Source organism: Seriola dumerili, unplaced genomic scaffold (genome assembly GCF_002260705.1).
Source record: "Seriola dumerili isolate Sdu_G_001 unplaced genomic scaffold, Sdu_1.0 BDQW01000337.1, whole genome shotgun sequence".
Taxonomy (NCBI): domain Eukaryota; kingdom Metazoa; phylum Chordata; class Actinopteri; order Carangiformes; family Carangidae; genus Seriola; species Seriola dumerili.
In genome coordinates this window covers 423,871-444,197 of record NW_019174592.1, presented here as the reverse complement: position 1 = coordinate 444,197, position 20,327 = coordinate 423,871, and the positions used below count along the sequence as shown (strand labels likewise).

At 45.2% G+C, this 20,327-nt stretch overlaps 1 protein-coding gene across 1 annotated transcript in view; it reads right to left on the bottom strand.

The window, feature by feature from the left end:
• epha4 (EPH receptor A4) overlaps window positions 1-20,327 on the bottom strand; it is a 65,939-nt gene that overhangs the window by 17,821 nt on the left and 27,791 nt on the right. The window contains exons 4-5 of the mRNA XM_022760438.1: window positions 11,370-11,525; window positions 4,143-4,478 (exon numbers count right to left, since the gene is read on the bottom strand). Of these exons, the coding sequence (XP_022616159.1) occupies window positions 4,143-4,478; window positions 11,370-11,525 (492 nt within the window). The remainder of the gene's footprint in view (window positions 1-4,142; window positions 4,479-11,369; window positions 11,526-20,327) is intronic.

Below are 20,327 nucleotides of genomic sequence, written 5' to 3'. Positions count from 1 at the left end.
CTCGACTAATGTGAGGATAAAGATGAGTGATTTTGTGAGCGGTCCCTTCTGAGGTTCACTACGTGAGACGGCGGCCCAGGCACAAAACAAGTAATCCATCAAAGCCAAGTTTTAATACTTGTAACAGATAAATTAGTCTGAGGAATGCCTAAAAAGCAAACTGATACACATCCATATTTAAAATATTGTCAAAGCGCGTGCGCACAAAGCGGATGCGAGAGAGAGAAAAGCTGAACCTGAGGCTGCGATTTCGGCCGACCATGCTAGACTAGCTGGCACCTCTGTGGATGAATTTTAAAAATGTGGGGCAGATCTGTAATTTCTTACTGCCTGCTGAACGTGTGGGCTAAAAAAACGTTGGTGGAATAATAAGTGTTAGACGCAATGAATATTCAGATCTCATTTCTGAATTGTGCGCTCCAAAAAAAAAAAAAAAAAAAAAACTTTTCACAGCCTCCAACACTCACGCGCACACACACACACACCCACACATAAACACACACACGCCCAGCAACACGAAGGACCTCATTACGCAAACAGAAAGATAGAAATTCACAGAGAAAAAAAAAAAAATACACCTAGTCCCATTATCTCCCACAGACAGCGAACACCTCAATCACACTACCTATGCATACATTATAATGAGTAAAAACCTGGCAGAGATACATAGTTTGGTTTGGTTTGGTTTGAAAAATCACCCTCCCAGGGGAACAGTGGAGATTGTGAGGTAATTTTTTTGCAGATGTTTGTGAGGTTTTGTTTCCGCGCTGGAGCCCAGTTTGTTGAGTGAGCGAGTTTGTCTTTGCGAGCGTGTATTTGTGCAGCGAGGAGCAGCTGTGGTCGGTGCGAGCAGTTGCGCGAATATGCGGTCGATTGCAGTTTGACATTAAAAGAGACAGGGGCCGCGGTGCACATGTGGTTGCCAGATTGGAGCCTGGTTGCCAGATTGGAGTCACTCAATTTTGCTGCCGCCGAGGAAAAATAGCCGAGCAGGGAGCCGTTTCTCAGGGTGTCGAGAAAATGGCTCCTGCTTACAAGATCCTCATCCCCCACCCCCCACCCCCACCTATAAAGCCTGCTCCCATCTCCCCCAAACACATTTCCACATGTATGTCTGTCCGGTTTGCCAGGGAGATGGAAACTCACACACACGCACACATATGTGTGTGCTGACAGACGTGCCCACACACACACTCTCTCATGCACTAATTCACTTTTAGTCACCTGAGCCTGCCAAGTATTTTGTATGGAGACATAAACACCTTTCACTCTGACTCTCTCTTTCCCTCTTTCTCTCTCTCTCTCTCACACACACACACACACACACAAAGTGCTTGATCCCATAAAAAGGGGAAAAACATCCATTTACAGCCAGGGGTCAGTTCAAAGCTTGGACATCCCGCCCCTCTCTCTCTCCCCCCTCCTCTTCCACATGCAGTCCGGGTGAAAGGGTTACACCCCGGCTGATTTACGACGGCGGAATTGTTCATGGCGAAGATGTGGAATCTGACCTCCTCGTACAGACACACACAAATGCATGCCTGGTCACAGATGCACACACACGCAATCAACAACACCCATGTCTTAATTTTTGTCTCCCGGCTTCACCTCCATCCATTTTCCTCTGACACAAAACTCCATACGCGTCAGCGTTCCTCCCTTCCAACCTGTCTACCTCACTTCTCCCTCAATAGCCGAAATTTGAACTTTTATGGAAAGGCGGTGGCGGGGGGTGTCTTTTCCACAGCACTTATAAATCCTAATAAATCTATCATAATAAATGTGTAATCCACGGTGTCTGGATGAGGGGAGGCGATACAGAGAGAGGGACAGCCACAGATGACTGGCTGGATTACCAGCGGCTGAAACCAGATCTTCCAAAGCCCCTACCGAGCATTAGCGGGACGAAATCCAATCAGTCTGGAGCTATTCTCTTTAACACACACACACACACACACACACACACACACACACACACACACACACACACACAAATTAGAAGAGACACACACACATGGAGACACATAGAAGACATTGTTGGAGCGGGGGAAATGTAGATCATCTCCATCCATGAGCATACAAACATTCTGTGCAACACATTTTCTCACTTGTGGATGAGCATGCAGTCAGTTCTGCACATGTGCAAACACACACACACACACACCACACACACTTAAATGGAGGTTCCAGCTGCAAGCGTCATATAACTAATCCTGGGGAACAGTTGTGAAACATGTAACAGTGACAAGCCAAAGGCAACATCATCTATATCTTGCAACTTGAAGTCAGTAGATTAGCCTCAAGCAACCTCTGGGGGACATAACTGTGTGTTTGTCTGTGTGTGTGTGTTATGTCTTTGTATGAACTCATGTGTGAGAGTGTGCACTGTGGAGCTTTTGCGCAACTGCGCATCCGTGTGACGAAACTGACATGAGCCCTCGGCCTGGACTCCAGGGTGTGCTCCATTACAGCTCCCACACATGCCTGTCTGGCAGGACTCTCAGCTCTCCCACAGGCAGCGCATCCATTCATCTCTATCTTCCTGACCCCAGCTGATATATCAAGCCACTGTGTCCTTAAATTGCCAGTCCAAGCTCTATTCAAGATATTCGCTTTTCCCAGGGAGGGAAATTAGTGATAAAAAAACGACACAAAAGGGGCACTTAGCTTACCACCCAAGAGCAGAGCAGTAAAGAAGACCAAGGTAATGATCGGCTATAAGCGGAGGAGAGAAGGGAGGGATGAAGAGAAAGGGCCAGGGTCATAAAATCCATTTGCACAACAACCAGTTACAAAATGGCTAAATGACAAAACAACGGGAGGCTTTGAACGCAACCCCAGGCTAGAGGGCTCTTCTCCAGCTCTGGAGTAGAGGCTGTATTCATGGGGTTATTCTACTAGAATAATTACACACACACACACACACACACACACACACACACACACAATCCAGCAGCATTTGTAATGAAGCCTCCACAGATCAATACAACTCATCTAATTCATTAGCTTGAGCGCTAAATATAGCACGTTGCCCCTATCTTCAGCCGAGGCTTCTCATGCCTAATTATGCAAAACTCAAGTGAAATATTGCAGAAAATCATTTCCCACTGCAGAGAATCCATCATCCTCCTCAGTAATCACCCAGCCTTCGCCCAAATTATTCACAGCTTTAATAAACATGTTTTGACACGCAGATTGCCCCCCCCCCCCAAAAAGGAGAAAAAAAAGTACTTCAAGCGCTCAGTGTAACGAACCTGTGCTCTGCATCAAACATAAGCCTGCACACACAACTACAAAGCTTCCCTAACATACACTCTCTCTTTCATACGCACGAGTCAAGAGACTTACTCGGATTCAGAAGCAAAACACTGGAGAAATCCTAAAATTCAGCAAAAGTAAATGATAAAATTTGAGGAAGTGTCCTGCTATATGACAATAATTGATGAGGTCAAGGGCAAGACGGCCATGTAGCAAAGGCGAGTCACGGCCACTAACCAAACAAAAAACAAAATATCTATTAGAAATCATCAATTTTTGTAAAGTTACCAAGAAACTGTTTAAGTGCTCAGGAAAAATGGAAATGTGAACATCTGCACTTCAATGACAACTGCATCTTCTGAGTTTGATCATGTGAAACGACCAAAAACTTTTTATCTCAAATTTAATGCAGTTAGGTCTAGTAACTAGAGCTGGGCTATAGATAACCAGAATTACCAATTTAATATAATGTAGAGCTGTTTACTGAAAACAAGTTGCTATTTTCTACGGCCCTGTTGTAAAGAGGCCGTCACTCTCTCCACGACTGTTATTGTGAAATCATTCTTGGCCTGGGGTCCAGGATTATGGCAAAGCCAATAATCCATATATCTTGCATAAAAACATGTGATCTGCAGCGTCTCACTGGGATCCACCTTGACAGCATTAACAGGGATGAGAAATATATTGGTATGTCGATATATCAGGCCAACAGAGCAACAGAACACTTATTTATTGTCAAATCAATCAATGCTACAACGGTTATCGATGGAAAGCCTTTAACCTCCACTGATGTTGCACTTTGAGAGAAAGGACTGAACTCTTCCTCTTGTCCCTGTTTTTTTTTTTTCCCACCAACTCATTCAAACCACGTCTGAGGGTCTTACCGGCCTGGTTGGTGGTGACGGTCACCGACACCGCCTGCTCCGGCCCGGGGCTCTGAGGGGAGACTCCGTTCACCGCCCACACCTCGAAGGTGTAGTTGGTGTGGGCCTGCAGCTCGTTGATGGACACCCTGGTTCCCTTCAGGCTCAGCTGCTGGGGGCTGAAGTGGATGCCGTTACCGCAGGGCTGACAGCGCCGGCCGTCGGGCCCGCAGCGCTTACACACCACATTGTATGTCAAGTCCTGGCGTCCCCCCGAGCTGCGCGGCGGGCTCCACTCCAGGTTTACAGAGGTCTCGTTCACATTGGAGATGAGGTGGACGGGCGCCGACGGAGGACCTGCGGAGGAGGAAGAATGAGGAGAGAGTTGATGTTATTACCAGGAGTGGTTAGAGAGCAAATGCTAAGCAGGTACAGAGTTACACTAATATTTATTGTGGTCACGACTGGAAAATGGGAGTAGAGAGGGAACACCTGAGGAAGGACATGACAAACCGCTGATCATTATATTAACAGTAAGCCTGTGGCGGAGTCTCCAAAGGCTGCGGTAATTAATTCTTTTCATATATACATATAACAAAGATGTAAACGTGTAATTGACTGGCTTGCCCATTGATTGGGGGGCTGAGGCTTCTTGCATTCCCTTTTAATGTCCTGTCCATTACAGCGAGGGAGGATCCAATTTCACCTCAGTTAATTCAGCGCGTTAACTGAAATCCAATAGGCCAGCAGATTTCTTTCCCATTCATATGTCGAATCAGCTGGAGGTGGCACGGAGCCCGAGCCCGCTGCTAACAGCAGGACTTTATGGCACCCACTCAATAACTTGAGACAAAGTTTGCTTTGGACCCTGTTATTAAGTTTCTGCTTTGATGTAAAAAAAAAAAAAACAAAAAAAAAAACGACCCGCTGCAGTTCTATATTAAAGCCGCTCCACAGATATGTGACACAAACTCTCCTGCTCATCAATCCCAATTTACATGTCAGCTCTATTGTAATTAATGTGTTTTTTTGCGTTGCTTTCAAACATAAGCGGCGGTAATTGACTTAACTCTCTCTCTCTCTCTCTCTCTCTCTCTCTCTGTGTATCTGTTTTCCCTCTCTCGCTCCCTTCAGATCTGACTAATGAAGCGCACGCGAGCGGGCTGGGGGGATCGATGCCGGGTGAAATATGAAAGCCAGTCAGTCCACAGACGAATCATTCCACAACGGAAATTAATTATCAGTGTTATTTTTGGAGGAGCAGAGTGGCAATGAGTGATTTCACAGAGACACAGAGAGCAGCAGAGGGGACAGTGTGTAGGGGTGTGTGTGTGTGTGTGTGTGTGTGTGTGTGTGTGTGTGTGTGTGTGTGCACGTGGTCACCCGAGGAGGAATCCACTGTGCTTTTGTGCACGAGGGAGACGTGGAAGTACAGTTTTAACCCGCCGTGCGCACGTCTTCACACGGCGCTCATACTGTATGTGTGCGAGCTGGAGTTTTGAGTAGTGGCGCCAGCGTTAGTTTGGCAGCTCGTGCTGAATGAACAAATGCTGAGGCTGAGAGGAGAGGGACAGAAGGAGAAGACAAACACCGTCTGTTCATCCACACAGTGAGGAGGGAGTGGGGCTGGATGGATTGGATGGATGGATGGATGGAGACAGGAAGGGGACAGATATGGATGATGGGAGGCGAGGAGCGGTGTCGCTAACTGAAAATGACCTGAGGGGTCACTAACAGCCCACGACACAGGCGGGGAGAAGAGAAGATGCAGACTACACTGTGTTAATATTAGCATCACTCAGCTTCCCCCTTTCCAACCGCAGCCTTCGATGAAAACCTATTAATAAATTCTCATTAAAAATTTTGATAAAGCACTGCGCCACCCCACCCTCCCTCCCCCTTTTCTCCCCTGCTTTTTTCTCCCCCTCACCCACTTTCCCTCCCTCGCTCTTCCACCTCATTCCCTCCGTCCGCTTCTCAGATGATGGGAGCAAGTTACAGATGGGGTTTCTAAATTAAGGTGCTACACTCACTTGTCATTATAATGGCGCCTTTGTCAGTGCGCTAGGTTCAACTAACCTCTACTACCTTTTAATACTCAATAGCATGCTGTCTGAAGTAGGCTATAAAGCTATAATCCAGCTGATACCTGGACTTAAGATAACAGAACAAAGGTGACAAATGTTTCAATGTCAATGTGTCTGTCCTCACAAGGATGAAAATACAGTGTACTGTCCAAATTAAAGATATTTGTTCTTGTTTTTTTTACTTACAAACACAAGCAAAAGAGGTTTCAGGAATTAAAAGTAAAGAATAAAGGTTGATATTATGGGAAATACATTTATTCATTGTTACTGTAACTATGAAGCTGGAGCCAGGAGGTCGTTAGCTTAGCTTAGCAAAAAGGAGTTCAGCTAACTGTCAGAAAGTAGAGGGGAACATTTTACTCTTTGGTTTTTGCAAGAATTAAATAAGTGAGATATAACAACATAATGACTGAGCTTTAGAGGTATTAGCGTAAGTATTAGGTATTTCCTTCAGACAGAGCCAAGCTTTCCGTCTTTATGCTAGGCTAAGCTAACCGTCTCCTGGCTCCAGCTTCATATTTAACGTACAACTCTTGGAAACAAAGCAAATACGTGTATTTCTAAAGACGTGAAACTATTCCTACATCCTCAAAAATATACTTAATATACAAAGATATGTGTGTCTGTTGGCAGGTGTGTGTGTGTGTGTGTGTGTAATCACTTCAAAAACATTTATTTTGTTTGTTTGTTGCTATGACAAGAGTTGCAACACTGTAATATAACTTTATGACTGTATAAAGTCTTAAACACATTCCACCACGTCAGAGCTTCTCCAGACATTACACACACACACACACACTACCTTTGGCTGTACCTGTCGCTCTCCCAGAATGCACCGGTGGGAGCAAGGGAGCGTGGGAGAGCCGTCGGCTGTGACTGACACCCCATAATTAATCCTAGGAGAGAGAGCGGCAGGGGGAAGTGGGAGCAAAACACTCAAGACAACCTTGGTACAACGTTGGCTCAACCTGGCCTTAAAATTCAAAAACTCCTTATGGGTGGAATCCCAGGGGAGAAAGTTTCTCCTGAAGAAAGTTGGTGCTTTCTTTGTTTCCCCTCCTCTCCTTTTCGCTTCGTTTACGGCCTCGCACTTCGCTCAGAGCCTCGTTTCTTTCTTTCCAGTCACGCTTTCACTTCCATTTCCCCCCTTCTTTAATCTGTCTTTCTCATTTTTACTCCGCTCCCATTCTGCATCTTTCTTCTCTGCGTGTTCCCACCCTCTCCTCCTTTCATCCCTCTCTCCTTCTGTCTCTTCCCATCAGTAATTGTTAGCCGAGTGCTGCACAGGGGCCGAGGCAGCGAGCAGGCAAAATTGGCCGGAGCATCGACCCCGCTATTACCATCCGGCTGGGATTCATTCAACGCCCCCCTCGAGTCCTACCCACTCCGTGTTCATTCCTCGCTCCGTCCCTCCCTCTTCCTGTCAAACCACCGCTAAGAAAACTGGGGGAAAATCTGAGAAACACATCAAGAGCCAACAGAAACCCCAAAATGGAGAACAACCCCCTCCTTATAACCTGAACGCAGCGGAGAAACCATCTCCCACGGGTGTCTGTCCCTGGTCCTCATTACCGCCCTGTGGTGTACGTGTGTGCGTTCATATTCACATTTATTCATGTGTATTTTAATATTGTACCCTCAACTGTTTGCTTATTGTGCTGAGGAGATGTCTTGTACCTGTTGAATGTCTTAAAAGTTAGACATGGGTCTCAGGAGGCGCAACAGCCTTGACGTAAATGAAGAAAAATGAAGAAAAAGCAGGTGATTTACAAGGAAGAATAAAAGTTACAACAACACAAGTACAATAAAATATGCAGCCAGGAAACACAAAAGCAAGAAGGAAACATAAAAACAAACTATAAAAAGCTGTCAACAGGTTGTTACAGCAAAGAAAATATCCAAAAATCTGTTTTTAAGAAGTGATAGAACTCATTTATCCTGCCAGGTTCCTCAGGCGAGGATGATCCAAGGTGTGGGAGGCAAACAATTGGATCGTGCCGTGTTTCTAATCTAGAGAGCGAGTGTTTTGATCAGTCGTTAATCGGCGATCAAAAGAACAATCACCGCAAGAGAGCAAAGACGCGAGAAAGGCACTGACAGACAGAATACAGCGGCAGCAACCAGGCCTGCGCACAAACAGGCACACAATGACACAATTACACTACATCCAGTTTTAATCTTCATCTTGCATCGCTAGACCCCGAGCTAAGAGAGGAAAAGCGTTTTCAATTACCCGTACACACACATACACACACACACACACACACACACATACACACACACACACATACAGACATGCTCCCCAATTACCAGAGATGTTGGCTCTTTCCCAGCCTGACCTTCAGCAAGTCAAACTAGGAAATGACTTTAAGAGGGGTTTTTTTTTTTTTTCCTTCATCTGCTCTGTTCGTGACTCTGAGTGGATTTAGAGAGAGACTGCAAACAAAATGTGGACGAGGAAGGATGTGTGAGTGACAGCTGTAATTACAGAGCTCTAACATGTGGGTGAGAAATAAAAAAATTCTTTTTTTAAATGCACGAGGAATGAAAACAGCGGACGACAGACGGGGTGAGAGTTCAAAGATCAACCCGGCTGACGAGGCGGGGCAAAGGTCGGTGAGAGAGTCCGTCTAATGTTCACTTCCTCGCCGCGGAGTTAGGAGCGGGGTAGAAATTGCATAGCAGGGCCCAATAAAATGAGCCAAGTAATGAGCTTTGACAGCTGTTGCTTGCAGCAGCCATGCTCACATGCCACAATGACTAACAGGACAATGGAGATGAGCCCCAGTCCCTTCCATTTAAAGAGCGGTAGTAACCTAATATATTAGTGATGTGGCAAAACAGGGGGGGGGAGGGTGACTTAGCAGTAGGCCTCATGTTTAATTATCTAAGGATTTATTTATTATTATTATTAAAACTAAACAAGTATTAAAAACAGGTGAAACTTGTATTAGTTCAGACATATTGGTTTTTCTTTCATTTTTCCTCTTTGATTTCTGTTACAGGAAGCTGAACACCCAGGAGAAATGTGTTTGCTGAAAATAATATTACACGCTAAAAAAAAAAGTGTCTTCTTGCAGCAACAGCTTTTGGAATATGTTGGTACATAAAATGTAATTTTTTTTTCAGTCGTTTTTTTCACTGCTCTGATCCCTTTTAAGTGTATCTACATGAAAAATGTAGTTAATAATGAAACTGAAGAGCCCTGTTAAGTGTTTAAAAAGACTATAAACTCCCACCATACATCTGACATGCCCCGGAGCAAAGACTTAGTAGGGCTGCAACTAATATTTATTTAAATAATTGAATAAGCTGGTGATTATTTTCTCAATTAATCATTTAAAGGTTTGATCCTTAAAATATCAGAAAACTGTAAAACATGCTCATCACAGTTTCCCAGAGCCCAAGGTCATTTCATCAAAGTGTCTTAAAACGTACAAACATATTCACTTTTACTTAAATGTAAGACAAGAAAAATGTAGTTAATAGTTACACGTGGAAAACTGGAAACATTAACATCATAAATCTTTCACAGACTTTTGGGGGTCAAGTGGGCTGAATTACTGAGATGGACCAGGATCAATAGATAATGAAATAAAAGTAAGTAAGTGACTGTTTATGTAATGTCTAACTAAGAAAAAGTGGATTTAGTGTCAAGTTACTTTTATGTTTTTGGCATTTTCACTTGAAAATTGGTTTGAATTATTAATCAAATTTAAAAAAAAGTGGCCGATTATTTCCATGTCGGACTATTTCGATTGATCAGATAATCACTGCAGAACATTGTTTCATGTTTCTGGGACTGGGAGTTTGCACACAAGTCCAATGGCTAATTTTTTTTCTATTTGCTTGAAATAAAGTCAAAGCAAACTCTTTTGGTTTAGCGACACTTGGAAAAACAGTAAAAATAACCCCAGATGTAGCCAAAATTCAAAAGGGTTTTTGCAGATTACCACAAAACACAAGTAAAACATTGACTCATATTCCTGATCATGACAATGTTCCACAATAGAGCCTTGTTTATTATCTTGCATAGATACCGTACAACAGGGGAGCAATTAAAGGCCGTTCAGTTTTGTTGCTGCTTAGACAGTTAAGTGTCGGGGGGGGCCGCAGCTCGTCTGATTCAATAAATTGTTTCGCTGAGTGATGAATCCACAGGAACCTGACAGATCATTGGGGCCAAATGACGAGCCAACTATGAGCTAAGCAACTTACCACAGATGTTTTGGTTGTTAAAACGGCTTCATGACACAAACGTGTGTCGTATGAAAGTATGAACACTGTTATTTTTTTCCCGGGAAAATTTTTGTTTTTCTTTTTGTTCTCTGGGTGCGTACTGTATTTTTCTACCACTACATGACTCAGAAGGAATGAGTCCTAAAAAAAAGAATTAGTATCATTATGCAGCAAGATTGTTAACAACATTTGTTATCACAGTCGTGGTGAGTCAGGGGGGAGGACAGGGGTTGACTCACACAGCCGGATAGAGGAAAGCGAAGACACACACTGAGAAATGTTACACTGACTGAACACCTTCCTTCAGCTCGATGCATTCCTGTAATTGCTTCCTTTTTTCTTTCTCCTTGGCACCTTAACCCCTCGTTCTCTATCAACTTCTTATTCATTTTCTGCGTACATCTTCTGCTTCTCACCTGCCCTTGTTTTTCCACCTCTGTCATCACCTCCCGGCGTCTCAGCCAACATTTTATCTCTATTTGCCTTTCCCCATTGTTCCTGCCCTCCTCTGCTGTTTTGCAGTCTCTCTGTGGAAGACTGAATCTGGGATGCAGCGGTTTAATACCCTTATTAGTTCTCTGTCACCATGACTGATCACTAAGTACCACCTGGAATCAAAAGACACCTATTAAACCAGCAGCCGCCTGCTTTATGTGTGTGCAGAAAGGCTGTCTCTGTGTGTGTGAGGGGATAATTTAGGCTGACACTGCATGAGAGCGGGAGAGGGAGAGAATCTGTGACCATGTTTAAGTGAAGGAAATCACTCTGTGTGTGTGTGTGTGTGTGTGTGGCTTCTTTTAGTATTGTGTTACACATACACTATGCAGCAGCATGCTTAGCAGGATAGATTTACAGAGCACTGTAAACCATAGCCTATAATGGCACACTGCTAATACAGCTGTAGCCTATGTCTTGTACTTACGGGTGCAGGCCATGGATGCCGGGTCTGTTTCCGAGCGAAAGTATCCCTTGTCGCAGACGCAGGAGGTGGATCCCTCCCTGACGGAGTAACTGTGGAGCGGACACTTGGAGCAGGAGCCATCAGTGGCCAGAGCGCGGTAGTAACCGATCTTACAGGCTGAAAGAGAGCAAAGACACAGAGGGGGGGGGGTTTGGTTAGAGGTGACGTCGACACGCAACATCAGCTGAGCGTTGCTTTGAACTGAAACACGATGAAAGTTCAAGAGTCTTACAGTCATGCTAGCGGCTTTGCAAGCACAGCTAAATGCTAACATCAGAATGCTAACATGCTCACACAGACACACTGATGTTTAGCACATGTGAAGTTTTACCATCTTAGTTCAGAGAGATAGCCTGCTAACATTAGCTAATCACAGCTGAGACTGATGGGAATGTAATTAGCTTGAAGGTATTTAAATCATAAAAAAGAAATGTAGCTGGCAAATCAAACTTCAAATCAATGACGGCGCCAGATGAAACGTAATGTGATCACAAAGTAAAATAATATTCCCTGGAAATCAGTTTGGAAGCCACATCCAGAATAAGTGTCACGACTGAAGTTGATAGAAGTGGCTGTCTGTGGTTTTGGTAATGAGGAGATGGTGCCACAGCATTGCACTTGACTTCAAAAAGAAAAGAATCATTTTGCCCATTTTCCCCCAATTAGCAACAGGAAACAAAACGTTGCCCAGAGGCTTCTTCTTCTCCTCTCCCCAACCCTTCCTCCCTTTGTCCTACATTTCCACCTTCAAGGCTTTCTCTCCTTTCTCCTTTCTCACGAACCTGCGTTCTATTATCAAAGACAACAGAACAGGAGTAAAGGGCGCGATTTCCTCTGACAAAAACACAAGATCAAATAACTACCGCGTGTCTTTCTCACAAATTTAAGCTATGCTCTTCTGGCAAGACTTGGAGCCGCAGTGAAACCGGAGCCGTTGGCATTTCAGACCATTTAACAAACAAATACCACCACACTTGGCAAACCAGGAGCTCTGTCACTCTCACGTGGCTGTATTCACTCTGCAAGGCCTCACACACACACACACCTTCACACACACACACCTCAGTCTGAAATTGTAACCTAAGTGAAACTTTTCCTTCTTTTGGCGACAGTGCTCGCCTTTCTCTTGAGTGACAGTTTGATTGGAGGGCTCGTCTTTCAAGGAGTTTCTCCCTCGTCTATCCATTTCTGTAATTGCCAGGGAAGCCTAACGGGGTTATATTTCACCCCCTGAGCGCTGAACCAGAAGAGGAGGACAAAAGAACAATTCTCTGAGAGGTGCGGCGCAGACAGTCGCGACACCGATTGGACCAAATAGCCTGTCAGTCAGCGGAGCCGCCGTGTGCTCGGCAGTGGGCAGCAAATAGCATCGAGGCCGAAGGGTTGTAGTTTTGGGTTCTGGTAGAGTAGGTAGAGCTGGCAGTTTGTGTGAGATTTTATGTGTGTGTGTGTGTGTGTGTGTGTGTGTGTGTGTGTGTGTGTGTGTGTGTCTTGTTATGATGTAAAAAGACCCACTGGAGACAGATGGGTAAATTCATTCCCAATATAAATCAGATAATTACACACTTTTAGTCTGCAGGGGTACAAACGACTCTCCCGCTCAAGCACATACACAACCCAGATCTAAAAGTGCATATGAAAGTCATGGGTTTCAATGCCACAGTCATAAATACATCAGGGGATCCTACATACAAAAGAGCAGTCACATAAACAAACTCCCACATGTGTTCACCACACTAGAAATCAAATCAGTGCCTGCCCACATACACCGCAGCGAGGAGGAAGTCCGCACTCCAACAAAAACACACATTCCACCGACCATGCGACATCACACGTACAAACAGCAGAGGAAATCCACAAACCCCACCTCCCCTTAAAAAATACCGGGAAATCCCTCTTTTAGAGGCGTAATAAAGTCAGGATTCTTTGCCCCGCAGCCGCTCCTCTGCAGCGGCTGGATTAGCGTAGCGTGGCGTTAACCGAGCCGGGGCTAGCTGCTACCTGCTGAGCCATTCTTCGCCTGTTCCCACTCAGTCAATCAGGGCTAAATCCCTGCCGCTTCACTCGCTAACGCTAAGCTAAGGGCCTCTTTGATTGTAGCCTGCAGGGGTGCGTGAAGCCTTCATTTCTTTTCTTCACAGTTTCAAAAAAAAAAAGAAAAAAAAAGAGGAGATTAGTCGGGAGGCACTTTGTGTTATCTCTCTATCTTTAAGGCGATCTCTCAATGCCCAGGCTCATCAGTGGAGACAGAGGGACAGTGGGATTTGTGGGTATTGTTTAAGAGGGTTGCGAACGCTTCAGGTGACAAAACACAAAGTTGCTGTGAAGGTCTGTACATGTGCGCTGACCAGGAAAGTGTCCAGAGTTGAATGTGGGGTCAAGCAGCTGTTTGAGATGATGCCCCCTCTGCTAAAAGCTGGAGGGAGAGTTAATTGACTCCCATGCTTCACAGCCTTTGGGCCTGAGCCTCTTTAAGGAGACACAGTCTAAGAGCAGGCTACCTCAAACTGTGCACGGTTGATGAGTTTTTCGCTCGTCAATTATTAAGCTGTCCCAGGCTGACCCCACAGTCCCCAACCGGCTGTCCCAGGATTCTTTGCACAGCTCCAAATCCCTGTTTGCCACAGACGGGCTCTGGCATCTTCAACTGCGGTTTGAAACTCTGCATTTCGAGAAATTGTGTTTGAAAATGTGATGTCAACATACGAGGGCTTGTTTACAGCAGCGACTGCCCTGCAGAAAGGAACAGTCGAGGGGAAAAGAGAGGTCCATATCCAAGTAAAGCTGGGGAATTTGCTTCCTATTAGCAGTGTGAGTGTGTGTGTGAGTGTGTGAGTGTGTGTGTGTGTGTGTGTGTGTGTGTGTGAGTGTGTGTGTGTGTGTGTGTGAGGGAAGAGAGAAGAGACCGCAGTAGTGGGTGGTCCAAGAGACCGTGGCTTCAGAGAGGAATCTCCCTTAAGACTTGCTGGATTTATCACTGTCCGGGCCAGCAGTGGCAAACCCACACACACACACACACAAATACGGACACAAATGAACACACATGTATTTAGTTTTTATGGGATCTGAGCTGAGAAGCCCTCATCATGTCCTCTCATACAGCTCTCAAAAAAGTCTAACCCTATTTTTCCACACCATCTTTTTTAAACTGTCTCCTACTTCGCTCCCTGTCACTCTTCAGCTCTTCAGCTCTCCTACGTTATTTTTCCCTCAGTCTCCTTCGCCCTCTATCTCCGTCTCCCACTCTCCTAGGCTTTCTCTCTGCAGGCCTCCTTTCAGACAGAGAGGGGTTTGTCAGGTGCCAAATCCCTGAGCCGAGAGATCAAAGGCAGACAAAGAGACTGGTGACTTACTGTTCTATTCTGGAAAGGCAAAAAATGGAATCCCTCATAGACTGGGACATCGCATTCTTCCCTCTTTTCTCCCCCGGCAGTTCTTTCACTCATTCAATCCTCCTCTCTGGCTTTAGTCCTTTTTCCCTTTTGTCAGTCTTCCCCCTCCCCGCCCCTTCCACATCCCGGTTGTCTCTAAGCTAAAGCACGTTTGGAGGAAAGAGGAGGGGAGGGGGGGGGGGCAATAAGGGCGGAGGGAGAGGGTTGTTGGGAGTTAATGAGTAGTTTTGTCTGTGTGGTGGGGATTTGCCGGCTGATTTGGCTGCACGGCGCGAGGGGAGGGGGAATCGGCAACTTCTGCTCAAGACAAAACCTTCGACGCGAAAAAAAAAATAGGAGCGCACAAAAAAGCTAATGATACAATGATAGCTACCCACACGCGAGACAACTATAACCCAGCTACGTTCTCCTCTGAGTAGTAACAGCCTACACACCGGGCTTTGAACAGCCGTGGATGCTCCGCCAAATAAAACCACATGTACCCACGCACCCACCCACTGCAGCCCACCTCGGGTGACCCGCATGGAAAGCCTGATAGGCAAGTTATTCTGCAGCCTACACAACAAAGTATCCAATACACCAGGGACTGAAAGCATGAGAGCAAACTTGCGCTACAATAGCCATCCAAAAAACCCCAGGAATATAACACCCAGCACACGGCACACAATAACCAGGCCTGCCCAGGCAGAACAATTGCCTCTCTTGTAATAAAAAAAAAGAGAGAATTAAGTTCAAACTACGGCATTTTCTCTCCTTTCAGGACTGCGCTTTATGTTCTTTGGGTGATGAAAACTCGGTCACTCTTTTTTAGTCATAACAGACAGCGAGCGCTCTTCAGAAGAGCAGTCAGAGGCGTCCTCACAAAGCCGCTCTTTCAAAAAAAATGAAGCGATCGGCTTTCAGGACCTGAGGGCAAGGATAGTCTCTCCTTCTCCCGCACCTCGAGGAGCCAGAGATCTCTATTCAAACCTGCCTTTCTGCCAGATCCCTCTGCCTTTTGTGTCTCTTCTATCTCTTTTTTTTTTCTCTTCTTCTCCCAGTGGAAAGCAGCTCGTTGCTCAGGTAAGACTCCTGCTAGAAAAAGGATTGTTATTCCAGCAGTGCTTTGTTTACCCTCTGGCTGCAGTCCCAAGCTGGGCTTAAAAAAAAAAAAAACACTCAAAAGTCTTGGATGTATATATACTGTCTATTCCCCACACAGACATGCATACAGATGACACACACACACACATCAGTGCACCTGAGCCATGGGCATATTAGCAGGGATAACTAGCTGCTGACCGTTAACATCTGTCACCGGAACAGCAGGAGAGCGGAGCAGGTTAACTCATTAATTCCGTCACTGGGGGTTATTAATTACCTCCGGCCCTGACGGCGACACACAGCCACACGGCCAGCGAAAGCCATCAGCGTGATGGATGAGGGACACACGGCCACCGAAACTGATCACCATGATTGATGACATACACTCGACACACATCTTGACCTTGACCCGGTGGGGGTGAGAAAAAAAAAAAGAAAAAAAAAAAAAAGGGTCCCATACTTTAAAATGCAAAACCAAACAAAAAAAAAAAAGTCTGGGATGACATCCTGACCGGTGTTAATGAAGGCTAAGAACAAAAGCCAGCGAGGCTAACAATGTTAATAACACTCAGGCTAACCTTGCTGACAATCACCGCAGCTTTGCTCACAGTGGCCTGTACCAGGGAGCGCAGGAGTTGCCAGCAGTTTGTCTGTCAAACGCCGGATGATTTATAACTGTATTTTTAGCAGCACCAATCCATCATGCAAGAGCCACCCAGGACGCTGCCCTAATTAAAATGTCCGCAGCAGCAGCAGCCAAAGAACCAGATGAGCAAAACAGGTTGAGAAAAAAAGACCCTGAAAGCACAAAAATGGTGATGTTCAGTAACAAGGTCGTTTGACCAAATTCAACACCAGAGTGCAACTTAGAACGCACTATTGTACATGTTCACAACTGATGTGTCCACATATAGTGTCACAGTGTATAAACCCTCATGTACAGGCCAAACAAACCATTTCCTGAGCCATTTTTTTTTGTTAAGGGTGCACCGTGGTGGCACCTGTATTGTTACTGTTTGGATTGCATAACTGCAAAAAAAAAAAAGAAAAAAATACAAAAAACTGAAATATTGTTCTGAAGACTTCCTGCGAACCGAGGCCTCTGCGTTCTTATTGACACGTAGGCCTCAACTTCCTCCCTAATTCCTGCAGCCTGGCCTTAAGTAGGAATATTAGCACAATGGTCATATCGCAAAAATCTAAAATATTCCACCCAGTCACTTCAGAATGGACCAAGACCACTCCTTAAAAGAAGAAAAAGAGGCACAGGGTGCTGAGGTGACTGTAAAGAGACATAGAAAAAAAGGGCAAAGTGCACAGAGAGGAGACATCAAACTGGACAGAGACGTGCAGGGGGATGGACGGATCAGGGAGGGGTGCAGACAGCAAACAGATCCATCTTTGTTTCCTGGACCTGTTTGACTTGGCTACGCTGGGTGTGGGGCCACTCAGATTCCACTTTTGCACCCATGCCAGATCCGCAAGGGGTGGCACCACCCAAAGCCCGGGCACAGGGCCAACCCAATAAGGACCTTTTGTGACCTCAGATTCACACAGCAGGTGGGTAATGGACTTTAATTCAAGGCAAACAGGACAGAGATATATACACAAACAGAAGCTTACAAACCTGTGCACACCTGCACACTCTCAGGTATTCACACAAAGCCCTTCAAAGGCCCTCTGGACTACACAGGTGCACGCTGCAATACCATGCATGCAAACACACTCCACCAAACAGGCTTTGTGTAAGCACGGGGACGGGAGCACAGCGGGGACGATGGGAGGTAAACAAACTCAGTCAAGGTATTGTCTTGGTCCAATTTCCCCAAAGTCTCCAAGGGCTCAAATCTCATGGTGGACATGTGTGTGTGTGTGTGTGTGTGTGTGTGTGTGTGTGTGTGTGTGTGTGTGTGTGTGTGTGTGTCTGCATATGTGAGTGTTAGCAGGCAGCGTATCTTGCATACCTTCCTGACATTGTTTACAATGAAAAGAGCCGCATTTCAATTCAATCATGAAAGAAAAGGAGGCAGAGAGGTGGTGGTGGGGGGGGGTGGGGGTGTCTATGCTAATGATGTTGTGCAAGGGGACACTCACATGGGCACACACCGCAAAACAATTGGGAGAACCAAACCATTCTACCCACAGTGAGTCAAGGAGAATGGGGCAGGAAAAGGGAGGATGTGTGAGGAGAGCGCGCACAAACACACACACTAAGAATAGGTGAAGAGGAAGAGGAAGCGATAGGGAGGCAGTCTCAACGGGGCCTCATGCAATTCTGTAAACAAGTGTAAACCACGTGTCGCGCTGTAGCACAAACACTTAACAAATCACTGCGATCCAGCACAATGCAACGTTCACAATGCACACTATTGTTAACTGATTATGACTCAGTTACACTTTTTAATCATTCGTGACTTGCATGTGTTGTGTGGGATTTGTTTCTTTTACAGTATCAAAATAAACTGTATCTTAAAAGCTGTCCAGGTTTTTATAGCTGCCTGACAAGTGGTAGAGTAACATATAGCTCAATAAAATGAAGAAAGAAAGAAGATCTGCATATTATATTGTTAATATGACACAGTTTTTGGTTATTTTATCTTTTTTTTAATCTTATCTAATCTAAAATCTTGATATAAATTCAAAATAAATTCAAAAATTCTGCCACTGTTGTGGCGAACATCAGCATGCTAACACGCTCACAACATAGATTTACAAGATTTGCATTAAAGGTGGAGTAAGCAGTTCAGGAGAAAGACCCACTGGCATTTGACCTGCAAGCACCAACAAAGTGTGAAGGGAAAGTAGGGCTGGACGATATGACCTATAATCTCATTTTCATTACGTATTTATTTGTGTATTGTTTTGATTCTTTTTTTCCCCCCATTTAGTCGATAAAATGTCACGAAATAGTGAAAAAGTTTTTTCATCAAATCCAGTTTTCCCCTGAATAAACACAAAAAACTAAAAATATTCTGTTTACTTGCAAAAAGTTGCAGATGCTCAAAGTTGAGATGCTGCAACTGGAGAAAAGTTGGTATTTTTACATGAACAAATGATAGTTGAAAAATAGTTGAAGACTATTTTAGAGTCTATCACTTATTCAATTAATCATTCCAGCTCTAATCAAGATTATTGGAGCTACTTACTGAACAATTCCTGCAACTTTATCTTCATATTCTTTTATGCATCAGTGCCTGTTTTTTATTCTCATTCTGGCTCACTTATTTACATTATTCCATTAGTCAAACATTAATATGATCTGCTTTCCACAGGTGTGCAACCTCAGGTGACCACAACTGTACTAGAGTCTGACATCATAACCACAGAGTCATATCATGTACACCTCAGAGCCAAAATAAACCTTTACCTCCGTATCATGTAGCCTGGGATCCAGATAAATATGGAAACAACAATGGGAAACCAGCAGCGGTGCAGTTGGGGATTTTTCAAACGACAAACAACCCAGATATCTAAATATAAATATCTATTATTGGATGTGATCAAATACGATGACATAACGGTGAATTCACCCCCCCCCCCCCCCAAAAAAAAAAAATACTAAAAAAAAGAGTGAGTCTAGGTGGCTCCACTGCACCCTGGAGAAAATCAGATTAAACACACATGTGACATATGGTACACTCATCTGTCAACACTTAAGTGCGCATAAACACACATACAAAACTTTAATCGCCGAGCTGTCTGTGGTCACAGGAGCAAGTTTAACATCAACCCTCGTCAGTTTCTCAGAAGCGGCGCGGTGGGTTATGAGGAGGGGCTGGAACGGGTCGACTTACGGCTGAAAAGGAAGGTATTTTTAGGCTGTTTGTTTAGGTAATCTACTTGTAGCTCCCAGACGACAGCCTGTCTGGGGCCTCAAAACACCTTCTATTGTGCGTGTGTGTGTGCATGAGGGTGTGTGTCCCTGAGAAAGTCGTGCACAACATTGCGTCTCTGCATTGTGTGTGTCTAAATGTAGAGTGTGTGTGTGTGTGTGTGTGTGTGGGGGGGGGGCACTCTGGCATGGTACATAAAAACTTTCCTGGGTCACTAGCTCTTCAACAGCTCATGTCAGCCCAATGACGGTCTGCTGGTCTCCACTGTGGCTGTCACTGCTTTAACCTTTGACCTCTGCTGGTGTCACTCAGGCCTCCCTCGCTCCAGACCACTTTCTCCTTCTCCTTCTCTCTCTCTCTCTCTCTCTAAAAACAGGATCAAGGTCGCCGTTGTCGAGGAAGCGATAGCCCCTCTCGACTGGAAACTGTGTCAGCTCCTTTTCGCGTGGTGTGGCTTTGCGCGAGGTGTGTGTGTGTGCGCGCTTTCCCAAGTTAGTAGCGTGTACGTGTGTGTCCGCTGACTTTGTTGCAGGGTTTACGCGCTGCCCTCCTCCCTAACCCCAGGCTAGTTGAACCTGGCCTTGCAGGGGTGGTGGTGGTGGTTGTGGTGG